This window comes from Phalacrocorax aristotelis, chromosome Z (assembly GCF_949628215.1).
Source record: "Phalacrocorax aristotelis chromosome Z, bGulAri2.1, whole genome shotgun sequence".
NCBI lineage: Eukaryota > Metazoa > Chordata > Aves > Suliformes > Phalacrocoracidae > Phalacrocorax > Phalacrocorax aristotelis.
The window spans coordinates 63,440,376-63,466,715 of NC_134311.1; the positions used below are offsets into that span (position 1 = coordinate 63,440,376).

The 26,340-nt window shown below is 37.2% G+C and overlaps 1 protein-coding gene across 1 annotated transcript in view; it reads right to left on the reverse strand.

Moving 5' to 3' along the window:
• Nucleotides 1-2,247: 2,247 nt before the first annotated feature.
• Nucleotides 2,248-26,340, reverse strand: part of NDUFS4 (NADH:ubiquinone oxidoreductase subunit S4) — a 49,591-nt gene continuing 25,498 nt past the window's right edge. The window contains exons 3-5 of the mRNA XM_075078307.1: nucleotides 11,126-11,298; nucleotides 6,778-6,851; nucleotides 2,248-2,454 (exon numbers count right to left, since the gene is read on the reverse strand). Coding sequence (XP_074934408.1) covers nucleotides 2,351-2,454; nucleotides 6,778-6,851; nucleotides 11,126-11,298 — 351 coding nt within the window. The 3' untranslated portion in view covers nucleotides 2,248-2,350. The remainder of the gene's footprint in view (nucleotides 2,455-6,777; nucleotides 6,852-11,125; nucleotides 11,299-26,340) is intronic.

Consider the following 26,340-nt stretch of genomic DNA (forward strand, 5'->3'; position numbering starts at 1 on the left):
TACCTGTTGTGCCTTTTGTTTTGACATGTTCTAGATTTAGGAACAATTCTACCTGTCATAACACACTGCAGAGTAGATAGAAGCTGGAGTTCACCAATGAAACATTAATTTCTGAATGTACTTACTTAAATGGTCAGATCATCTTGTACTGGTTTCATCTCCAGCCTACTGTTGTAGTATTTTGGTAAGTTAAAAGGGTAATAAAGTTTAGTATCTAGTACATTTTTTGATCTCTAAATTGTGTTCTTGTTGGCACTGATCTACTGCAAACTCTTGTACTCAATTTCACTTCTGGGGTTTGAAGACTGTATAGATAATCAACTCCTCCAATGTCAGCTTGCTCATTCTTAAGAAGCCATCCAACAGAGGAAAAAAAATCAAGGTCCTAGGAAAGTGACTGGAGGAAAAGAAGGTCCGGGCTCAAACAAAACTTTAAAACGTCAAGGTGGGGTGCACAGTACAGAATCATAATGAACATATGCATTTAAAGAAGTTAGAAAAGAAAAAGCTTTCTTCCAGGAAGGTATGGGGACTTAATGAATTCTCCTTTGAATATTTCCATTATCTTAGCAGGAGACACACAAGAAAAGAAACTGCTCGATGTGAAACTGATTCTAGTTACAAGAAGTATACGTTAACATACAGCAAAGTCATACATTAGGTGTCCAAAGATAGTGTTAGGTTTCTAACATTTATCAGTCATTTCCCTGGACTACATAATTTAAAAAACCAAGCTGTGAATCTGCTGCATTAGATATCCAGGCCCTTTTTGATTTTAATGATGACAATCTTACAAAGCATGAAGACTATTAAATAAACACCTTGCTGCTCTTCACTTGTAAAAGATAGAAGAAAAAAAAAAACCGAATGGCTTATTACTATCTCCCTAGTAAGATCAGCGTATTAAGCTTAGCTGGAGTACAAAGAGATACAGTAGATTCTGGACTGTTAAGATTCCAGTTTGGTGCACTTCGGCGTTCCTGGAGGACTTTAGGCTCCACTGCACAACGCAGCATTCAAAATTCAATAGGAAGATGAATCGGAATAACAGTTCTTGTCTGTGACAGGGAAATAGCGACATAAGCCAACTGGTTGATTACACTGAAACTGGGTCAAAAACAATGCTTTAAACAAATGTGAGCCAGCGTATAGGGCAGCTGGTTAAAACTGAAACAAGAATATAATAAAATCTGGGGAACACAAGGTAGTTTTATACCTTCTTTTAGCTAGAATTCAGTGCAATGCACGTACACCATTCTTTAGATCTACGTGGAGAGAGCTGTCTCAACTGTTTCTTTTGTGACAGTTGGGATAAAACTCTCAGTTGCGTATGAAAAAGGTGTACCCTCCCCCAGTTTGTAATAGATTTCACTGATCATGAGTTGGTATCTTGATTTGTAAAGTAAAAGTCAAAGTGAACAAATCAAAAGCCATAGATATGTAACCAAGGATTCCAAACACAATATTGTGCATTATTAAAATTAATGATTTAATGTCACCTAAGAAAAACTGAGTTTAGCCTCTATGTTCGATGTTAAGGCTGAGATGCTATCACCACATCTCTTGTTAGGTAACAGGAAACCTCAAGGAAGACAAACACGTAACTAGCAATAAAGAAATAGAACTATAGTTATATAATTAGTATATGCTGCTGCTGTGTGAGGCACCCAACATGAGGCACCCAACACTTCTGACTTAATTTGTGAATATTTAACTGGCTTAGTTTCACTTTTGAAGAACATCAAAGACAAACGATTGCAATCTCAATCTTTTGTACTAAACCTCCCCCATATCCAACACATAAACCAGTGCTTTCTATTCCAGTCATGAATGCTTCTGGAATAAAGCAATATTAATTTGGGTGGGAAGGAGGTTATGAAATACATATTTATATAGAATAGTCTGAGTTATCATCAAACGTTTAAGTTTTATATAGCATTCTTTGCTCTTCAGTTGACAAAATTCTCTTGTATAGGAAGACCAAAAAAACCCCAGCTTTTATTGAGAGAATTTGAATATGCAAGGCTGTTAAGTTTAAACAAGATAGTGAATATGAAATTACCATCAAAGACAAACCATAATCTTTAAAGTTGCAGCTGATTTCAAACATTCCTTTTTACGGATCCCCTAGTACAGCAATTTTTTAGAAGCATGAACACTCCAAATCTCCTCTATTTATAGGGAAGTTTGTAACAGGTTCAATTGGAGACATCAAAAACATTTTAAATAGACATCACAAGATGCATCTGCAGTTTAAAGGTCAAATTTATTAGGAGATTAAGAGATGTATTATACATGGACTATAAATATAGCACAGCTGACTTTATTCAGTCAGACAGCCAATGCCAACCTATTTTGTAGACACCCTTGTTCTTTTGTTCCAAGAAAAGTTTGCACCATAAGACTTGGATTTAGGTTTTGGAATCTTCTTCTCTTCAACATCATAGCTCCAGCCTGGAGGTTACAGGGGAAGTGGGTGGGGGGAGACAAGAAACAAAGAAATATTCTCAGCATACAATATAGAGCAAATTCGACTTAAACCTTTTAACTTTAATATCTTTTTCTCCACATAGGCATCTGCTAGTTTATCCCTTTGTAGCTGGCAGCAGAGAATACTGAAATGCCATAGCCATGATATACGCCCGTTCTCTCAGTTGGTAAGACTTCACCGTACTATATACCTCCATTTTCTCTACTCCTGCAAAAAACTTGACAGTCATCAGTGAAAAGCTCAACACGGAACACTGACTGTCCTGCAAGTTCACGGCTCCACAACTCTAGAGCATTACAGAAGCACTAAGGCTCTGTGTATGCTGTGACAGGAAATGCAAATAAAGATAAGGAAATGTGGAAGAAAATAGCATACAGAAGATCAATCCCAAAGGTTGGGCAGAGAATAGAGTCCTTGGAAAGCTGGTGAAAGAAGAATGGTGGAAGGACCAAAGAATGGCAAAGAAAAAACTTCAGCATTAGAAAGGAGTTAAATACTTAACATTTTAATAAGAACATAAAAAATTAGGAGTAAAAGAAAAGGGAATGAAGTGTTAGAAGACAAGTAAATTATGCGATAGTTAAGCCAGAGAAATGCTAAAAAATGTCAGAAAAGAGGAGGTGGAGACATTAGTGTTTATGTAAATCAAAATGCAAATTGGTTGCAGCCTCCAGGTGCCTGGAAAGTTGCCAGGGCAGCACTCAGTATTCCAAAGTTTGGTCTCTCTAGCTGCAACATTTCACTTAAAGTTGAGATACTTGAGTTGAAGCTAGAAGTGGTTAAGTATGCAGTTTTAACTGACACTATTAAGATGATATTTTTCTTCCTTAGTCTTAACACAAAAATTTCATAAGTCCTAAAAGATTTAACATATATCTGAATTTTTACATTTAAGGTGTTAACAGAAAACACTCAAGATAAAAAACATGTTTTGATATGTAGATGTAAGATACACAAGTTGTCACATCACTGTGTCTCAGTTGTGTGTATTCACAATGTTAACTTCCAAGGTAACTATTCTCTGTAAGAAATAGTGGGATTGAGGTTTTAAAAACATATTCTTTCCATCTGTGAGAGCACTGGCTTTTTCCTCCTGTTCTGATTAAAAATATTAGCTTGAGTAAACAGCCAGAACTAGATCCAGAGATGGACTTTGGTATTGCAACATTCAGCCTTATAACACCTAACTTTGAGGCACTTGGCTGCTGGAATGGAATCTACAGCCCCAAGTTATTGCTTCATCTTTTTATACACTAGATAGAGAGGAGCTGACTGCCTCCAAAACAGATTTGCAACTGCCAGCACTATGGCTTGTGCTGCCATAGCTATCCAAAATCCACGAAGTTAGTTACATCTAACTTGGTATCGCAAGAGGCCACCATATGTGATAAGGTTTCACACTCTGGAACAGTCTCCTTGAGTTCAAGGCACCTTCCATTGTTCATGACAGGGAGCAGAGGTCACTTTTATAGAAATACCACACTGGTGGAGCAGGTCATTCTTGCCCTGAACCCTGCCATACAAGCCAAGTGGATAGAAAGCAAATTTCATCATCTCTGGAAGAACACCCTCATCAACTGACTAAAGGTTATTGTGGAATAGAAAAACTCTCCATCCTTGTTACTAAAGCTGTATGTACTTAAGCAACTGCCTTAGTGATGCTGGACAGGACAAAAAGGAATTTATGTTGCCAGGCTAAGCTTTTAATTTCAGCCAGTTACAAGTGTTTTCTTCTTGCCTCAACTTCAGACCACACTCAGCTGTCATATTTTGGACAGAGATCTCTCCTGTTACTGTATTCAGTGCTGTTATTCCTACATCAGCAAACATATCAGATGGGGCACGCAGAAAGACAGCTTGCCTGAGGTTCATGAAGTTCTTAGGTGAGAAAGAACCCTTTGGTTTCCCAATTCTATCAAAATACCTGTGATATCTAGGATCTGCAGAAATTAAACTTGAGGTTCTTAAGGAATTTTGTAAAGGAAAACTTGGGTAGTTCACACAGGAAGGATAGAAAGGTAAATAATTGGGTTCCTAGACTCAGACATGTTTCAGTAACACCTCAGTTTAGAAGCTAAGTTCTGTTGTAAATATGTGCCTAAGCTTCTAATTTCTTTCTAGAAGTGGAACTAAATATTGTATAATTTATATTTCCAGCTACATCTTATACTGAAGCTATTACTATGGAGAATATTATGTACATATCATACACATGAAATGAAGCCACCTTAAATAAAAATGGCATAATAATTTAGGAAAACCAGTATCTACAGAAATGGTTGCTATATCTCAATTATGGTAAAATTAAGGGTGAAAGCTAAATGAATATTGAACTAATAATACTAAGTCATAGCCTTAGCTTAGTTGGTAGAATTTCTTTGTAGTTTTGCTACTTCAGTGAAGGCATAATCTGAACAAAACAAGTATTTGACTTGAATCTGCATTTTGAAAGGACAAAATATAACATGTCCAATGAGATGATGTAAGTAGCATATCAATGTAGTGATATATAGGCCGGGATTCAGTTTTCCTCTCTTACAGTTTGGGTTTCCAGGAAATAGAAATAGCATGAACAAAACAGAAGCATAAGTAAAGTGACACCTAATTCTCCCAAATTTCATATTTGTTCACAAAACATTACCAAAAAGAGTCAAAACTGCATAGTAATTAGTATATTCAATACAAACATGATGATCCTATTAATTCCTTAGTGAACACAATTTATTTTTCAATAAAATTAAGACTATTAAGTGAAAGATCCATTCAAAGAGGAATGGAGGATTAAATACTAGCCTTTACCATTAAAATGTGTAAATAAATGGCCTGTTAAGTGGTTTAGCTTCTTAATTGTATAACTTAATGGACTTACCCTGTTTTTTGGGTGTACAACATAAGCATTTAACAACTTTGTACAATTTGGTTTGACCGAGAAACTTTATCTGTCTACCACAGTCTAAATACAGCTGAAAGCTGTAGACCACAGGGAAGACTTCTAAACAAGCTTACACTTCATGTGCATTATTCCTGGCTTCAGCTCAGTGCAGTTAATCTTCCACACATCCATGAGCGCTAAGCGTCAAGCCTAGCTCTTTAAGGAAAATAAAACTGATTTAAAAAAAAAGCCACAACCAAACAAAAAATGAAGTGAAAAAATGATATCAACCCATAAAAGGACTGCTGAATATTCAGAAGGCTGAGATTATGGATACTGCTTACAGTACCATAATTCTGTGAGAAAATACAATCCTAAATAACCGAATAAGTTTACTAATACAGTCCTTCTGATACATCACTAGCATTAAATACATTAAGTAATGATACTGGGTTTTCTACTGTCTTTTTCTCAAATATGAACATTCATCAAGTGTCAGTGTTTAGACTTTAGTATTGTACTTGCTGAAGAGTTAGGTATAACACCCTTCATTTACAACTTCCTCATGGGGGACAGCGGAGGGCGACGTGCTGATCTCCTGTCTCTCGTGACCAGTGACAGGACACAAGGAAATAGAATGAAGCTGTGTCAGGAAAAGTTCCGAATGGATATTAGGAAAAGGTTCTGTCGCTGAGGGTGGTTGGTCACTAGAACAGGCTCCCCAAGAAAGTGGTCATGGCACCAAGCCTGCCAGAGTTCAAGAATTGTCTGGTTAATACTCTTAAGTCATGTGGTTTAGTTTTAGGTAGATGTGCAAGGAGCAGGGAATTGGACTTGATGATCCTTATGGGTCCCTTCCAACTTGAGATAGTCTATGATTCTACAATAAATCCATCCTGCGACATGGCCAAAACTGAAGTTCAACATGCTTACCTGGTAGTCACTTAATTTGGTTTTTCTGATTATCAAACATTCACAAGGGCTCTGACAGTCTTTCCCTAACTAGAATTCAGGTGCTCGTGTCAAGCCTTCAAGCAAAAATCCCACAGCCACGTAGCTGCGACTCCCAGCCTGGGAGACTCTTAAATAGAGTATTAATATTAATTTTCCTCCAAGACCTGAGCAAGGCTTAGTTCTCATTCAAAACACAGATACTTCCAAAAGCGTTGCAACAGTAATACTAAGAGGCTGGAACACTTTTCCAGAAAGTGGAAAGCCTACATTCAATTCCTTCAGCACCCTCAGAAATATTCCTGTTTTCCTCCTCCTCCTCAGGTAGGGCTCTAATGGTCTACCCATTTTGCAGAACAGAGGGAAGGTTCTTTCTCCTGTACTTTTTCTGTTGTTAATACTTTGAGATCAAGATTGCCTACAGAAAGCTGAATCCCTCATACGCAATATGTACAATACATACCATTTTTTTCAGCAAAGGCAACGGCATCTTCTTTAGTAGAGAAAGTAAGGACCATGTTGGACAAAGGATCAGCTCTGCAAGAAATCAGATGACAAATTTTAAGCACATTTGAAACGTAAAATAATTACACCTGTGTCTTAAAAGCTACTCAAATGCTGCATTACACAATGTTTTGTACACCACCTCACAAGCCATTCAAAACCCCTTTATTTTTAATTATTTCCAGGAATAGCACTTACTTTCTGCAGGGTATTGTTTCACTCTTTCAGTCTTTTAAACTTCCCTCTCAACTCCTTGCAGAAATTTGTGGTTTAAGTTTTTTATTACACAAACATGTCTAACCACCTGCTGAGGTCACAATAAGTGCTCTGCAACAGTCTTTTTCATTTTTAAAGCTGTGTAGTCCCTCTCTTTTTGGAAGATCAGCAGGCTTAAGGTAATTTTGAACATTTCAAGGAGACCAGCAGTCTGTAGAGCAGCTGGAGAAGAATAATCTTACACAGAAAAGAGCAGAATATCAAAGTGAACAGAGCAGGAATTAATCAGAGACTGAAAAGTACAGAAAAAAACCTCAAGGGTTCAGCTCTCGCTGATGTCACATGACCTCCACAAATTATTCCAGTACAGCAAACAGATTGCAGGCCACCACTGAAAATGAAGCTCAGAAACGCAAACTGCTAGCTACCTAAATACACACTGGTTAGTTTTAGATCATCAGCCATTCCTGAACTGTATTTCTGAAAAGAATCAAACAGCAAAAAGCTTTCTGAAACAAAATAAAAATCACAGTTAAAAAACCCAAACTGCCTTATTTGTTGCTATGCAAGCTCAATTTAAGAGCAAAGAATGAAAAAAAATAGCGTTCTAAAAATTAATCTACAAAACTTTTAGAGAAATAAGATACCAGTTGCAGCAGCACAATGATGAGATAATACTTCCCTGAGACAACACTGCACATAAGCCTGGGAGACAACTGGGAAGACAAGACCAAATTGCAACAAACTATTGAAGGAGCTGCCTCTCAACTGTTCTCTCTTTGAAGCTAGAAGGGTAAAAGAAGAGAAAAAGCAACCAAAGATACACTGAACTCTCTACAATAAAGGACAAAGCCTGTGACTGGCAGAGGGGGAGGGGAAGAGGGGAATCTAGCTTCCAGCAAGACAACAATGTAATTTTATCTGATGTAGACATGGAAAAATGGAGTTCACTATATATCCAATATATTCCGCAATAAAAAAAAAAAACACCAAAACCAAACAACACAGGATAAAGGCAGAAATTACATTTTCACAAAACACTAAGACATGCTCTCTTAAAGACATCTAAAGATTTCTCTTATAAAGGCAGTAAGGAGAATTCAGAACTAAGAATTAATCCATGATGTGATCAGTGGAGAATTAAGTGACCCAAATATGCCACAAAAAGTTGTGACAACTTTTGCTTCTTGTTTTTCTCTTCCATGACTGGGTTGGAAAAATCTTCTCAACACTGCAAAGTGGAAACAAAGAAGTTTAAGTCTGAAGTGTAGTGAGGGACCAGTGCCTGTTCAGTACTGCAAGTTTGGCGAAAACCTTCCAGGACAGAAGCAGCTTGGAAATGAGGATTGTGCAGAAATTATTTGTTTCATTCTCATGGGGGATCATCCTTCATCCAATCTAAATACAGCTTTTTGATTTCTTTCCATAAATGAGCTATCCATGTGTTCCAACTTTGTGATAATCTGTGAGTGAACTGGAGCTCAGGACAGCCAGCATGATGTCCTGATAGCGTCAGCAATAGCAGTGCTGCAGGATTTCCTGTGCCTGCCCTAAACTGTCTTAGCAGTGGCTACCAACTGGCATTCCACATTTTGTTCTCTTAGGAGATCTTGTACAATGGAAACAATGCATTTCCCATGTTTCTTTCTTTACAGCTTTATATTAAAAGATGTACTCAAGAACTATCGACAGGCATGCCTGTAATGAAACCTCCAAATTAAAAAAAAAATGCCACAGATCCATTTTGTTCAGATCTGCAACTGGGTAATTTTCACTGGAAAAAAAAAACAAACTATATCCAGGAAACAACAAATGAAACAAAAAAGCAAATGAGATTGTAAAATAATAGAAATACAACAAAGACCTACAGGTAAATAAGTATACTGAGTTCAGAGGAAAAGTGCTCTAATCCCTAGACCCTAAAGAGCTCTAATCCACTAATCTCATTACGTTATTCAAAAGTGAATGGGAAAACTTCTAAGAACTGTTCTTTGCAGAAATTAGATCTGAAGAGAAGAAACCCTTCTTAGGTATTTCTGGGTGTTGAACAGTAATTTGAAATTACCAGAATGTCCACTAATAGTTTTTGTGATGATTCCCTAAAAATGAAAAGATACAAACTAGTTCACAAAACCCTTAACCTAGCAGTGTCAATTCTCAACACAGCACTTGCTTGTGGCCTACCCAGAGCTTGCGTACACAGGAAATATTCCTTTTCCTACTCCCACATAAAAATGCACGCAGAGATGGATTCATTCAAAACAGCCATTCCTTTTTAAATTCCCACAATATGCTCACTTCAGGACAATTCAACATACAGGTAAGCCCTTAATATCATGGGTCATTTTTTTAGGTGGCTTATTTAGCACAAATGGTTAACTGTTACGTTAAAAGCCACTGTTTTGGCTGAGATCATGCAAAATCCCACCCAGAAAATATTATTTGTCTGCGATCTTAAAGTCAGCTGAGAAGCAAAGCAGGATTAGAAGAAAACTTAAATTCAACCTGAACTAAAGCAAGTGTTGCTAGCACCTGCTACAGTGTTGTAATCTGTGAGGAGGTATAGACAGACCATACTTTACTGGCTACACACTTGGGGGGCACATAAGCACAAGACAGGAGGAAAAGGTGTATTGCTGATCATCAGTCTATCCCTTAATTAATTTAGGCCCCATGAAACAAGCTGCTCATTACTTGCTAAATGTAGTAGCTACTTGCAGTAGTTGAGTCATTCACGACATATATGTATTAAATCATTGAAATCTTACCCTCTAAAACAGCAATTTAAATATGCTTAAAATGAGATGGTGAAAAACCCCAGGGCGTGCTTAAGAGGAGGTCATTGTTATATACAGGCTTAAAGTTTTAAAACAGGTATTTAACAGACTATTTTAATGCAATTAATATTTTAATTCATATTCGGTACTTCTTCTCATCTAATGATAGTTGAGCTTCGCTTCCCTAATGCTTTGCAACACCAATACAACCAAGACGTTACAGGTTGTGAGCCACCTCAGTTTTTTACAGGAAACCAATAGAACAGGAAGACTTGATTTCAGTATTATTTTGAACTAATATTTCTGGATACATTTATTTTATAAACAAATAGAAAAAAAATATCTGTGACTGGATTTAGAATGTTAATAATTCTCAAAAAATGGGTCCTCAAATTATTTCATATTTAAGGTTTTAAGGTTTTTTTTCTGTAAAGTTTTGTGTTCTTGGATCGTAAGTGCTAATATGATTGCAGCCAGACATTTTCAATACACACTGTGTCCTTTTTGAAGTTTGAAAAACAATCTCTAGTGGTTGATTTTTGTTTATGTAGTATAATTAACTTTTCTGAATAATACCGCAAACAAGACAGCTTCAAATCAAAATTATAGTATTGTCAGGAGGATTGCTGGCAGAGCCCTCACAGTTTACAGGAATTCTAACCACACTGTACAACGTAGGTAGTAATTTATATAGGAGAAAAGAGCATTAAAAATTAGCTGCATCCAAGTTATATGTCCAAATTATAGCACATTTAGCTAAGATTAGTACTTTTCTGGATTTTGGCATATTTAGTAGTTTTTACTACTACTATTAGCAACATTGAAACAAACAGTGTAATATTTTAAATAGGTTTGTTTCTTTCTTCAAATTAGTTATGGCTCTTCATTTCAGACCTTCAGAATATTTATAAAACCTTGTAAAAAAAAACCTAGAAGCTAAGCATTGTTATTTTGTGCTTAACCAAATTTAAAAGACATAACTGGAAGCTGAAAAGGATGTACTGCTTCAGGTATCTAATTACATTCTTTCCCTGATGCTGCCATACAGTAACATCATTACAAATGTAATTGCTGAAATTTCTGGTTGTTAACACTTTTTTCAAACTCTTCCAGATGATGTTGTGAGCTTAAAGTCTGCCTTTAAACATAACAGAACATTAAATCATACGACTAACAAACCCAACCACTTACTGTAAGCACTGTTAAAACACAAGTAGATTTCTAGGTAGAAAGGACATTTCAAACTTCAGATTTACGTGACTAGTAAGAGCCAAATACAGAACAAAAGTATATCCAAATTCAGTAACTACTCACGTAGATGCCCAGCCCATTAAAGGGTTCTCCCAGCGCTCCCTGTTATCAAACTCCATCTTCCATTTCTTTGTATTGTTAACTCCTGCTTGCATTGCATTACGTGCTGGAACAAAAATGTGAACTTTTCTGGTTTTGATGTGCTCATCTGGAACACCAGTTAAAGCAGCGATATCCTATGAAAAACAAAATGGGACTTGTTAAAAAGGGTTAATGTAAAAGGCTTGTAAAATAATACTGCTTATGCTTTTTATAATTTAATGCTTTATTTTTGAGTTAAAAAAAAGAAAAAAATTGCAGAGAAGTATGTTATGAGTCCAATTGTATAAAAGTGAAGCTGATACACGTTGCAGCTGCAATCATCCTGCTTCCCTTAGCTGAATTAGATTTTGCATGGATGAGTTACCTGAATCTGCTCAGCTCATGGCTATGCAACTGCTGTTGCCAGAGGGACAGGACAATCCCTCCCATCCTCTGACCACAGCTGCAAAGTCAAGACTGCTGCAACTTGCACCATCTAAAGCAACTGTGGAAATGTATACACTCTTCTTTCTCCCTTAAAGAAAATATTAGGGCACAGACTGAAATACTGACAAATCATGAAATTTTACATTACCATTACATTACTGTTGACCAGAATCCTAGCCAGCCAACTATGTCCTGCAGTGTAAGTGCTTTCACTTGGGCTTAAGCCTGTATGTAATTAACAGGCACCAACATCCATGCTGACCCAAGCAGCTCTTCTTAGCATGAATGAAGAGGCAGGAGGTTATCTTTCACACAACAATCTATTGATGGTTTGAGACTGCAGAGCAGGTACTAGAATATAGCTCTCCTATCTCTCTAACCATTAGTTATTACATAAAATTGATCTCCTTGTTGTGTTTCAAGCTATGAATATCAGCTTTTGAGAGTCAATTCTGCTGATGTTCAAGATCAAGAGAGGAACATTTAATACTGGTAACATTCTTTGGTATTTTCGTTAAGGACAAAAGGATTCAGGAGACTCCAATCTTTACAAAAAAAAAAAAAAACCCAAAAAACACACACACACACAAAAAAAAACCCGCTAGTAACATTGTACATAGCCAGTACTAGGATTCTCTCCTCTACTAAGGTTTGGGTTGTGAGCCCTCAACAAATAAACCTAACAAAAATAAACCTAACAAAAATAAAAATTGAAGTGTGCAAACAGCCCCAAAATACTAACTGACTTTAACAAAGGATAAAATAGGGAAAAACCTTACAAGAATTTCTGTGAAAAATTACCCTCAGCAGCATCTGATATAACCAAAGTGAACTTTCTCACTAAAAACTAAACAGTAATTATATAAAATTAACCTGTCAGTTCAACCTAGTAAAGAGTGAAATCAAACATCAAATCCATCTCTAAGGATGCTAAACTACTCCTGTTCCTTACACACTTAAAAGGCCAGTGGGAGCTCCTTGGTCTCTCTCCCCTCCCCTCCCTCCCCCTCCCCTCTCCAGGAACAAACAGTAAACTGGTTAAAGTCCAAAAAATGGCAGCCAAACTTTGGGCACGTTGAACTCATTTCGTCAGTACTCCCATGACTTCAGTTAAAAGGCAAACAAGTTCAAATAAAATGCTGTGGCTTTACATGTCTGTAGCTACTAACTTTATGGGATTTTGTTTTTTGGCAAACTTAAAAGCTCTTGCTGCTGTCAACAGATCGTCCTGTGAAATGAGGCAAGCCTCATCGTTAAGTTTACTTCAGAAAATAAATTTTGGGAGATCAGTCCCTGAAAACTAAACAAGGGTGCAAGTTTAAAGCATCTGATTTATATTTGCAATTAGAACAGCAGGGGAAACAAACAAGCATGCATGCTAATTTTCCAACTTCTGACATTTCTACCCAGACTACCAAAAGAAACTGTCAAAATATCTTAACAATTCCATTATAAATGCTTTCATTAGGACCAAGTAATGTTTATTTTTCATATGAGCCTAGCAGTGATATGAAAAAGAAGCACTACCAGTCAGTAGAATGTTGCAACATGTACATAAAACACCTCCCGACAGACTGGCATTTCTGACTGCTGAAGCTTAAACCACAGTTTTAGAAGGAAATAGCTTAAAGTTTTTCTTATTTGAACTGGTAAAGTGCTTTATTTAATGAAAAGGGATTTTTACCTGCAGTAAAGTTTGGCAGGGTTTCAGTGTTTCAGCTTGCCTGGTTATAGGAATAGGCTACTACATTAGCCTTTATTTTTGTACTTAACAAACATGCCTATGGACAAAATATAAGAATATTCACCAAAAAATTTCTTCTTCCCCTCTGAAATAATCTGCTACATGCAAAAATTCTGGGTTTGTTATCACCAAATACCTCCAAATATGCAAGCTTCAAAATAGCTCAAGATTATGATTTTTTAAATTATTATTATTATTAGCTACTCGTATGTCCATTATGAATTTTATGGTTCAGACTTAGAGGTTTTTTAATTGTTCAAGAATTATCTGGAACTATTAAAATAAGATAGTATGGACGTATATAATTTCATCTTTTGAAACCTCCATACCTCATGTATAGAACCATAAAAATACTACACATTAGTGCATATAGAACACAATCTAAAAAATGTATTAAAAACTAGCAAATAGCAGTTATGAGGTAACTGTAGTAAAGAAATGCCTAGACTTGTTCATCTGGAGGAAAATAAAACCAAAACCCCAGACAAACCATAAGTACCTTCAAGCCATTTTTTTGGGGCACTCAGCTGGCTCCAAATCAAAGTTATTTCACTAATAATACAGGATTCATCCCATAAAAATCTTTTCAAGGTGAAAACTAAAACCTGCTTACTTTCTGAAACTAAAATACCTACATGGTCTTGCTAGCTGTTCATACTTTCATTCATTATAGCTAAAGTTTCCATGCCTTCTGGGAATCTAGCAATTGTTTATTGATATCTTCCCCATTTTAAAGCTGGCAATTGAACAGACAGTTGTTAGGACAACGAATTTCTGGTTTCTGAAGCCCAAGTTGTCCTGACATAAAATCACTGTTTTTGCTTGCTGTAGACATGTAAGGTACTGTAGCATAGCTGAGCTGTTGCCAAAGATATGGAATAAAAAGGCTTGGCATCTATCACATACTTGACACCTAAAGAGCACAGAAGCTCTAAAATTCCTATTCCCTGTAGGCGCACTCTTAGTCTAGACAAACTGATTTCTCACACTTTTAAAATGCATTACAACACTCTATTGTGATCATTTCATCCACACAGCTCCAGCTAGTGACAGAAGAACCTGTCCTTTAAGCGACATTTCAATGGGCTAAAGCTCCCGCTCCAAGATGCCATTAAAACAATATAATACTTGAAAAGAACTATGCTGCACTGGGTTGAACTCTTTACTGTGTCTTCAGTGCTTTGTTCTGAGTTCAAGTTCTCATTGAAACTACCTGTGAACCAACTTTCCAAAACAAAGATGTTTTTGACAGCTGGTTTCACATTACTATCTCTTTCTTTTCAAGTGTTCCTTACTGAATTTTGCTATATTAGCATATTAAAATATCAGTGAGGTGTTCAGCACTCAAAATTCTAAATAATAAGGTAACGATATGAAAGACTTGATATTTGAACTGTATAGGTTTGCTTTACTAAAAATTAACAACCCTGCTTCACATTTTTAACACAGGGTGTCACCTAAAAGGTGCATTCTGACATTCTGTTTTTCTTCATACAGATATAGAGGTGGGGAGGTTTTAATAGTAACCTCTGAATTGTTTTGTAAATCAAAAAATTACTCATTTTGAGGCAATTTGAGAGGGACTCACTTTTTTTAAACAGCAGAAATCACATCAAATTGCTTACAGATTAAGAGAAGGTTTTGTCTTTATTACACTTACACACTTACACACTATTACACTACTTAAGAACACTTGTCATGGTGGAAAGCCTGGTAAAGCTGTTCTGGAAAGAGTAATAATAAACAATAAATGTGCTCTACAGCAGGGAGAAAAACTGGTTCACAGTGGCAGTGTCAATGAAAGCAGTATTCCGCATGAAGATGACTTTTAACGGAAATGAGAATTTCCTTCTAAGTATTCCACTAATAGCACAAATTCCAAAAGGGACAAGAAATGGAACTTTGTAATTCAAGGGAAAGAGATAAAGTGAAAGTACCTCTGAAAACAAGTGTTTTTGAATAGACGGGTCAGGTGTGCATAAAGGTGTCATGTTTCTCCTGTGACATTTCTTTCCACACATAGACAAAAACTGTACATAACCACTATCAACTACCTACTGTTTAGCACACCCCCCCTTTTTTTTTAATAAAGGAAACAGGGAACAAGCAATGGGAAGTTGATGTCAAAACACAGAAAAACCTCCCAGCAAGCTTCCAGCAACCACCCAGGATTTAGAGTCTTGCTAGCTGCTCTCTTTTCAATAACAGAATTTCACACATTTCAATGAACATTATGACTTCAAAGAATCAAATTTTCATCATTGTCCGTCATCTGCCGGTTGATTTGTATAAAGGAGTTCTTCTGCATGCACTCCAGACAAAGGGTTCCTTACTTTCGTGGCTATATATCAAGTTTAAAAGTTCTGTTTGTGACAGTTGTGTCTGTGGTAAATTAGGGTAACACTGAAGGAGTGCAGCTGCTCTGCAGGAACCTCCTTTTTGGCATCATTTCACTTAAATAAAAACTGAATAATTAGCTTCTGCCTTTATTAAACCACAAAAATGCCACTGGCCTTAGTAATTACTTCCGGTTGCCCCACCTACTTAACCTCAATAGTTTACACTTGTTAGAAAGGAGGGAAAGTAGAAGTTTTCCGCACTTCACAGGAGTTTACAACAGCTTGCTCTCTTCCCTACCCCCAACATGTTTTACCAGACTAAATGCATAAAGTTTTGCTACAAATTATGTTGCAATACACTTTCTTTAGGAGCTGTTATATCAAAGCACAGAACATCTTGCATAATACCCACAGAATAGTTGCTGTGAAAAGAGCTTTTTATTTAGTGAGCTCAGCTGCTTAGGCTGCAAGTCGGGATGAGAACATTTATGTTTCTGCACTTCAATACGGTATTTTTGAAACAAATGTAAAAGAACAGAATCTACTATGCAAATTGTAAGTGGAGAAAGGGAGCAGAATGAACTAGACATGGTCAGACAACATTTATCTAACAGCTACAGACATAACACGGGATAAAAAGCATATTTGCCCTTAGGAAATTCTGTATCATGCAGAATATAGTTTTCTTTCAGGCTTCATAATCTTTCTGCATTATCACGGTAATCTGTGAGCAACATGGTAGTACCCATAACATGTTGTCCCATCCTGCAGAATGATTAATGAAGATGAGAAAAGCAGTGAAAGAACCGTATTTTAAAAAAGAAACCAAACATTGTGAACAGGAAACAGAATTCAGTAATAATTATGATTGCATGAAAGCTTCCATTTAAAGAAAATCTCTTTCCATAGGCAGTTTTGCAGAAAACATTACAGAGAAACTGGATGTGGAGAAAAGGATATGCTGAAAAGTGGGTCTAACGGAAGCAGAAATTGTCACATTACTGGAATCAACATAAATCCATTATAATACTTTTTAGGCTACTGACTTCCATTATGCAAAGGAGGTGTCAGCACCCATAACAGTCCCATGATTCCAAGTGCTGTTAACTTCAGCAAACTCTATTCATCAGTTTGTATGTCTCAGCTGAGGAGATACTACTGCAACAGCCATGACGGCTAAACATTAGCTGTTGCTGCGAAACCTCCTAGAGAACTTCCCTGTTGTTGGGACAAAGGCTCGCTCCACTTTCCCAGTATTTTGCATGCCCAATATTATTCCATGCTGCTTGCATGAGATACTACAAACATAACGACACATCTCACACACCATGAAACCAATGTCACTTGGATTTGTTCAGAGAGAACTTGATGAAAGAGTAAATGGGAAAAATTGATTGGACTTCTAAAAATCCCAGGTGGTCTCTACAAATTGGAACATGACTTCACACTAGTAAGCAGAGGACTTCCCCCTCACCGACACTTCTTTTACATCTTAAAACACTTCACTTGTAGTCTGCATTACATTCCCAAATATTGTATTCACATTTGTCTTCTGCAAAAGCCATAGGGAGATCGTATTTATAAATGTGATTAATGGTAGAAGTTACAGCAAAAGCTACTGAGTTATGCTTTTGTTAGTTTAAAACATAATATTAAAAATAAGAACAAAAATCTCAGATTTTGTTCTCTCAGTGCCCTGACAACCCTCAAAACAGGAAGGCATTTTTCTTGACGAACATGAAAAAAAATACCTAACATTCAGCTTGCATTCTTGATGGGCAGGTAAACAACATTTTAGAAATTTAAAAATTAAACATTCAACACACATAAGTCCCACTTTCAGCACAGACAGGTATTTGATGCTCAGTATAGTTTTTCTGCCAAGAAAGAATCAAAGAGAAGACAAAATTATCATTTAATTATTAATAATGTATTTTTTTCCTCTAACAGTATGTCTTAGTTTTGTAAATGTTGTCTGGGTAAATATCATAACACTAAAAAGAAGGGGAATCAAAAACCTGGGTTTACACTTCACAGCTTCTCCATATGACTGAAATTAAGAAAATCATTATTAAATGGAGGAAAGTAGAAGTGGTTAGGGGAGAAGAATATATTTAATAAAAATAGATTGATGTTGCTACTAGAAGTCAGAGAGTTCAGTGTGGTCATGACATTCTTCAAACAAATAAACAGCATGCTGATCTTGAACAAGGTGGAAAAAATGTCTGGATTAGCAGATCTTATAAACTAGTTTTTTCTTCCTTTACACAGCAAGATTTAGAGAGAACGTACTTTCTAGAACTCATTTAAAGCCTATGTAAGCAAATCTTTTGCTTCCACACACACAAGTGGCGGGGTTTTTTTATTACCTGCAAAGCATTTAAAGTAAGATTTTTCTACAGTGCACAACTTCCAAGCATTCTGCAAGAACTTCACAATCCTCAGATTAAAAAAAGTGAAAAAAAAATTAGTTAAGACTACAGTAAAGTTTTTAGACCATACCAAATAAATACCAAGTAAAAGGAGAGGCATTTAGAAAAATAAAGGGGATACATGAACAATTGAAATAGCCTGATTCCTCTTAGAATAATTTAGAGTTATGGCAACACTCTACTGCTTTACTGCAATAAGCAACTGTTCTTACAGATATGATTTCTCAGCTGGAAAACAACAACAAAAAAACAGGCAGAAAGGAGCTTTAAACAAAAGAAGACAGAATTACTAGCAGCTAAAGCCCACCTAGAATAGACAGCTTTATACCAATTCCCCTGATTATTTCAATTTTGTATATACTATTAAGTAAATTGTAGTTCACTTGTGGCTCAGTGATGGTATATTCTTTCAAACAAAATTTATTCAGTTTGCAGTTCTGATTATTTATGCTATACTCCTAGCAAAAGTCACAATAAACAGACTGGCTTGCAAAGCTAAACATAGCATTTCAAGAATATTTTGGTGAATTATTCACTAAAGATGACTCTTGAGCTGACAGGCTATAAAATGTAGTTTTGATCATGGACACCCAAAGCCCCAACCAGCAGCTTGGGGAGGGTCTTCCAGACCTTACGTGAGAGCCAAAATTCAGGCTACTCTTGTACATTGGGAGTAATTTCTGTATTTTTTGTGTATTTCTGATGCCATTTCAGTTTACTAAATGCCCTTATTTTTAACATTAAGTTACCTGTATTTACAAAATAAATCTTAAGCATAGAACTTAAGTGAATTTTATGAAGTTACTGTTTTTCAGGAATTCTGCCAAGAATGAGAAAATTAACAATTCTGATGTGCTTCATGCCCATTCAAAAAACCTTACAAAGCTTCCTGCAAAGTACTCATTAAGAAATTTTCCAAATAAGGCCCAGGTGGAGTTCCCAAATACAGGCACCACTTTTTTCACTGTCTTCAGCCTTTGGATGGGAAGGTGTCTAATCTGTGTTAAATTTGTGGCTGGGTGCATTTTCCCAGTTTTGTGGAAAGGTCCTTTACCAGTTCAAGCTGCAAAACACCCAAGGGACCAGAGCCTAGCAGTGAACTGGGGCACGAATTACACATAAGCAGTGCAATTGCCGCTGTGAAGCAGGAACACCTTGGCCAATTCATCCTTCAATCTGGACAGCAAATATCCTAAGGTCTGAGCTGCTGACTTCAAATTTGGATGTACTATAGAGTCTTAAGAATTGATAACTCTAGTAAGATTTCCTATGATGAAGTCATAAGAAAGATTTTCACTACAGTATATGAAACATCCATTGTGGATTCAGTTTTAACTAGCTAACAATCCCCCCTGGGCTGGCAGCTAGAGCAAAGAATACTAAAATATTTCGGTTTTTATTTTGTTTTCATGCATTCTAGTGTTCTTCTCCTTCCACCTTCCACCTACCTACTAATTCCCTATTTAATGGTAGCTGTGGAACCCCATTTAATTTTAAGGGTTAAAATGTAACAAACTAGGTAGGCTTTTGTTTATCAAAAAAAAAAAAGACATTCATCAAAGGTGGGTGTAAAAAAAAAATGGCAAAAAGTAGTGTTTCAAAGTTTACCTCGACAATGCTGTTGCACCAGTGCATGGTCTGCTACTAGAACAATATAGAGAAATCCTGAGATCATGTAAACGAATGCCTGCCTTCATTGTGATGCATGTTCTCTATTCTTTACAACTCCTTTATAAAGTGATTTCTGTAACAGATCTTTGAGACACAGGGGAGGAAAACAGAAGCAAATCCCCAATCAAGAAATGCAAATTTAGAGCAAAATCCCTGTTGGTGCACGCTTTTTAGAAGAAAAGTTGCATTTAAGAAATTACAAGGAAGCCAGACCCGTTAAAAGCTGTCTCTTACCCTAATGCAAGATGTAATGCTTCTATGTAATATGCATGGACTTTAAAAGTTGAAAGCAAGTGCTAAATAGTGTACATAATTTCCATACACAGCAGGTAGTGAAGCACGAAAAGAACTGACACAGTTACCCTCGTTAAAGAGATGCACAATAGAGAACTGTTATGCAGTGTTAGCATACTGAAGGTCTATGCATCACGGATGTTGTGGCTATTAACTGCTTAAATGTTCGTTGTATTTTGTTAATTAGTGCATACAGCTTTTAAGCCTTAAATGTGTTTTAGAAGGCTCTTTTCTAACAGTAACACAGTCATTATTCCCTGGTGGGGATGGGAAAGGTTGATGGGGCTTCAAGTATTTCAGCATCATCAATAAAACATGCAGCTTAATACCACTGGACAAAACCAGTTTCTTTAAATTTATCTATACAGTTAGTTAGAACAGAAGCTTTCTACAAGAATCTGTACTGGAAGCAAACATTACAGATCTTCAACTCCTGACTTACCAGAGAATCAGAATTAGTTGAGCCAAGAATGCTTTCAAATGGAGGTGACATGGCAACAAAAATGTGGTCCTAAGAACATGCAACTAAGAAAACATACAAACAGGAGAATAAAGAATAAAATACTAGCACAAACTACAATTTTAATCTTCAAAAGCTTCTGCCTGGTTAACATGCTACTCAGTGAAAACTTTAAAATATATGACTTATGATGATGATGTTGGCCCATACCGAAAAATACTGTTATTTATCTTTATACATGAATATATGCATATCTATAAAATGAATCCATGAGGAAAAACTATCCACTTCTTCAGATGTTTGTAATCAGAATTAATAACCATACTCTTAAATTTTTAAAAACTTCTGCAACATAATTATAACATCTTTTTAAAAATATTGTATTTGGTATGTCTTATCAGCATTTTGTGGAAATTCCTTACAGCTCAGCTTCTTCTCACTTGTTAAGCCAGTTTTCAGGCTAACAGGTAATAGAACAAAAGTTATTTTCCCATAAAGCAAACATTTTCTTTGCACTGAACATAGGCCAATGGGCTTTATGGAGCGAATAGAACTGACTACGCCAAAAAGATACATAAGAGATTGAGCAGTCTCCCCACAGTGCATGCTTCAACACACAAGAACTAAATTGCACATTAAACTCTGGATTTGAACATCAGATGCTTTCTCCATGGTGCATGTCCCCACTTAGCACAGGTTAACGTTCCTAATTTGAGAAAACAGCCATGAAAGTAGTTCAAAGATACCACATGAACAAGCCATCAAGAACTGGAAGAGCATCTGGTTCCATTCCACCACTGATCTTCTCAGTAGGAAGGGGTAGTACTGAAGGAGCGCCAAGCTCTCTTGCAGCATGACCAAGATGTTCAAGGATTCCCACAGGATTACTGGGCTTTCCAGACAAGGAAAGCTTTTTCTTTCAAGACTTGATAAAATGATTCATCTAGAACTTCATGACTAGAAACAGCTTTCAAGTCTGTACATAGAGCTTGGTTAGTTCAGCTACGATTTCTGTCTTAAATCTACAACTTAGGTATACTACAAAAATGTAGAAAGACACATCTGATTGAACAGAAAAGCTAGTGCTCTGTACAAGAAACTGTTTATTCACAATTCCTGACAGGACAAGAAGAATTCATGTCATCTACAGAAATAGTTCATAACAGGGGATACTAACTCAGGTGTTCTAGAAAAGAATCAGATAATGGTATTGTTTTATGAGAACACAAAAACACTATCTACTCTTTAAAAAGCAAAACTACTAAACAAAACAGCTCCAAAAATGAAGTTACTTCTTACTCCTGTTGATTACTAGACTGTATCAATGGCTTACTTTTATTCTTTCTAGCAGATTAGAAACATTGCTTGCATATTTAGACTTACAAAACCAAACAAGTATTTGCATGTTGAATAACCCTCGGGAAACCAGACAAACGAAACATCGCACAATGACACTCCCTTGATTTGTTCTGAGCAGCCACCATAGCAAGTTCTTCAAAACCAGTAATCTTTGATATAAAATGAAATACTAGGTAATGAAATAAAAAAAAAGTTGCCTGCATACCCTTCAAAGAGACTTATTCTTTGACCCAGTACTCCAGACTAAAGCCTTGAAATTTTTGCACAAGAATGCTGCACCAAGGAAGCCCAGACAAAACAGACACTCGGGATGTTAGAAGGTTGTGTAACCTCAATCTCAGACACTCCTCCTTCCAGTACCCAGCAGAGATAGCACTACCATGCACCAAAAAGCTCTCAGACAAAGAAATCCAAATCCTTCACTCCGTCCTAAAACCCAAATAAACCTACAAAAGGATGAGAGTGTAATTCTTCTCATTGATACAACTATGTTATCACTTTATACGAGGTTCTGGGCTACTTGCAAAATGTGTAGTTTTCTAAACACGAAAACAAAATTATCTCAGGCTGAAATCTAGTCACATAGCAATATATATTGTTCTTAAAGGACAGCTAAAGGTGATGGCAATTTCTTTATTTGGACTGTCAGAGTTACAGAAAGCTTCTTTATCATGTGGAGTAACTTGTTGCCCACTGACATTCTTACAGAAAGCTCTTTATCAGTATCCAGCCAACCGGGTCTTCTAAACCACTACAAGCTTCATCAAACTACAACTGTGTACAAAAACAAGTTGTAGCAAGCACTATAGGTTGATATTCCAACTGAAGAGGGATTTAATTGCCAAGCAGCAAAATATAGTGAGTTTGCAGCACTGAAAATGTGTACAAAGCTAGGTAATCTGTTAACTTCACACACACGCCCCCCCCCACACCTGAGCTTGCACTGTATTAAAGACCAAATGCAACTAAGAGCCTAAACTATAAAGAAGAAACTGCCAAATTCTTTAAATTAAAAATAAAAATAATCACTATCTAGAAATAAATATATTCTCTGGCAGACCAGTGTGGTATACATGAAGTGAGAAGGATTATCACCATCCCCACCATCATTAAAACCTTTAAATATAAAATTTCACATTAGCTGTTTGACAAAGTTATCCAAGACAGTTTCTTCCTGCCCAGAGCAGTATTTCTTTGTCTCCTGGGGGGTGGGGGAAATAGAAAAAGAAATCTGCAAAACTGCAGGTTCACAAATAAACTATCAGTGAGCACAAAATGTAAAGGCCTTTAAGTATTCAACTCCATGTAATTCCACTCTTAAATTAAATACTTTTATTAAAGGAGATGTATATGTATTCTTACTTGCAGTCTTCTCTCTTGAATATTTCAATTGTATTGAAAGAATGCATTGATTTTGAAATAAATTCTAGCATGTGATTTTATCTTGTCAATACTTACAAATATCTCAACGGTGGGAGTCAAGAGGATGGGACCAGACTCTTTTTCAGCAGCGCCCAATGACAGGACAAGGGGCAATGGGCACAAGTTGGAACACATGAAGTTCCAGCTAAACATGAGACACAAACTTCCTTCCTGTGAGGGTGCCAGAGCAGTGGAACAGGCTGCCCAGGGAGGCTGTGGAGCCTCCTTCCCTGGAGAATTCAAAACCCACCTGGACATGTTCCTGTGCCCCCTGCTCTAGGTGTCCCTGCTCAAGCAGGGGGGTTGGACAAGATGATCTCCAGAGGTCCCTTCCAGCCCCCACCATTCTGTGATACCTTAATCACCTTCTACACTGGAAACTAGTATCATTCAAGTGTCAAATAGCACAACTGCAGATGACTGAATGCAAACTAAACACTAAGTATTGCATATGAAGTGAAACAAGAGGACAAGACACACTGTGTTAAATATTTTATAAACCACAAGCAAACAATTTTTCTTTTATCTTGAACCCCAAGAACACCACAGTTCCAACAAGCTGGTGACCTGCTTACTTGACACAACTGTGATGGAAGAAAGTACTGCTCCAAATCACAGGTTTCATATACAAGGCCATTTTGGCCAAAGCTAGAAACTGTTTCTCAAAACGTATCTGCTAAGTAAAGGGTGGAAAAAACCCACTTTTATTAACCTTATTTTACATAGCAGTTTTATTAACTTTTATTCATTTTTCATCATTCTGAAGCAAAATGCAAGCTGCTGATCTAACTGAGAGAAAAAAATAAATAGAAGAAATACAGCCTACAAGAGAGTAATTTGGGGCTGGGGGAGGGAATGGGTAACTCACTCTGAACACCCACACAGATTTCCATCCTTGTACCTTGTGCCTTTTGAATATGACAACTCCCTATCACAGGGCCATACATATAAGACACATACAAATTTCTAAGTTACATTCCTCATCTAAAGAGGAATGCTGTCCTGCACTGAATCCTTTCTGGTAACCAGACGAATAAATACTGCAGCTAGATGGATTAAATGAGGAAGAGAGTGTTCTGAATTCTTTCATCCCATTAAGTTACTTTAGGAACAGCTTGAACTGGTTTCTCAAGGAACAACCCACAAGGGGTTAACGGCATTTTGAAAAACCAAAACACTGAACATCCACTATATCCTTATTATCTAATACAGTGGTAATGCTTGGAGCATTCTTGGTTGAAGAGTAGTTTTAAAAAAAGGAAATCTAGTAAGCCTGTCTTTAATAAATGCATACTTCGCCAAGTGTTTCTCTTAACCCAGTTGCAAAAGCAGCAAAAACCAGAGTCTTCAAATGCAATGTCACAGTGTCTCACACGTAATTTTACAACACATTACCGCTTTACTGTTCAGAGTAAAGTATATTATATACTCTCAGTTCTTCAGAAAGGCTGCTAGCAATGATCACACTTTAAAAAGCATGTTAAAGTTTGATTTGCCATGTCCTTTGTTTCACAGCACTGTAGACTATCAGATTGAGATTTGAAGAAGTTTCATCATTCCAGGCTATTTTCCACCTATTTGTATATTTTACATTAAACTGCAGTGTTACCATTGTTTATTATAGTAAAGACTATGCTTCTCTAATCAAACTAAGATTATACAATGTCACAAATTTATAAGCCTAGCCAAAGCTGGGATTTGAAGATGGTGAACAACTATGACTCAAACCTGAAAACACTGTGTGATGTTTGCTAATAATGCGGTCTTCTGGAAAAAATGGACTGGAGTGTTTCTGCAACTTCTTTGCTGAAGAGCTACCTGTGCTGAGAATCCCGTTAATACACCCCTACTCCTGGATTATCCAATAGTAAACACAACAGACACTAACTGCTACCTGTGGATGGCCAAGAGGAAGCTCTTAAGATTCTTGATACTGATTTCACAGTAGTTACTAGAATCACAGATCATTTAGGTTGGAAAAGACCCTTAAGATCATCAAATCCAACTGTTAACCTAACATCGCAAAGTCCACCGCTAACCATGTCACTAAGCCCCACAACTACACATCTTTTAAATACCTCCATGGATGGTGACTCAACCACTTCCCTGGGCAGCCTGGTCCAATGCTTGACAACCCTTTCAGTAAAGAAATTTTTTCCTAGTAACCAATCCATTTCCTCTTGTGCTATCACTTTTTACTTGGGAGAAGAGACTGACACCAACCATGCTACAACCTCCTTTCAGGTAGAGAGCAATCAGGTCTCCCCTCAGCCACCTCTTCTCCAGGCTAAACAACCCCAGTTCCCTCAGCCGCACTTCATGAGACTTGCTGTCCATATCCTTCACCAGCTTCACATTGCTCTTTTTTGGACATGCTCCAGAATCTCAATGTCTTTCTTGTAGAATACTGTGAATACTAAACACAGTACTCAAGGTGCAGTCTCACCAGTGCCGAGTACAGGGGCACAATCACTTCCCTACTCCTGCTGGACACACTATTCCTGATGCTTCCAGGATGCTGTTGGCTGCCTTGGACACTTGGGCACACTGCTGGATCATGTGTTGGCTGTTGACCAACATGCCCAGTCCTGCTCTCCAGCCACTCTCTCCAGCTGCTCTCCAGCCACTCTTCCCCAAGCCTGTAGCGTTGCATGGGGTTGTTGTAACCCAAGTGCAGGACCCAGAACTTGGCCTCGTTTAATCTCATACCACTGGCCTTGGCCCATCAATCCAGCCTGTCCAGATCCCCCTCCAGAGCCTTCCTACCCTCAAGAAGATCAACATTCCACCCAACCTGATGTGGCCTTCAAACTTACTGAGGGTGCACTCAATCCCCTTGTCTAGATCATTCATAAAGGTACCAAAACAGAACTGGCCCCAAAACCGAGCCCTGGGGAACAATGCTTTTGACCGGCTGCCAAATGCATTTAATTCCATTCACCACCACTCTTTGCGGCCAGTCATTCCGCCAGCCTTTTACCCAGTGAGAAGCACACCCGTCCAAGCCACGAGCAGGCAGTTTCTCCAGG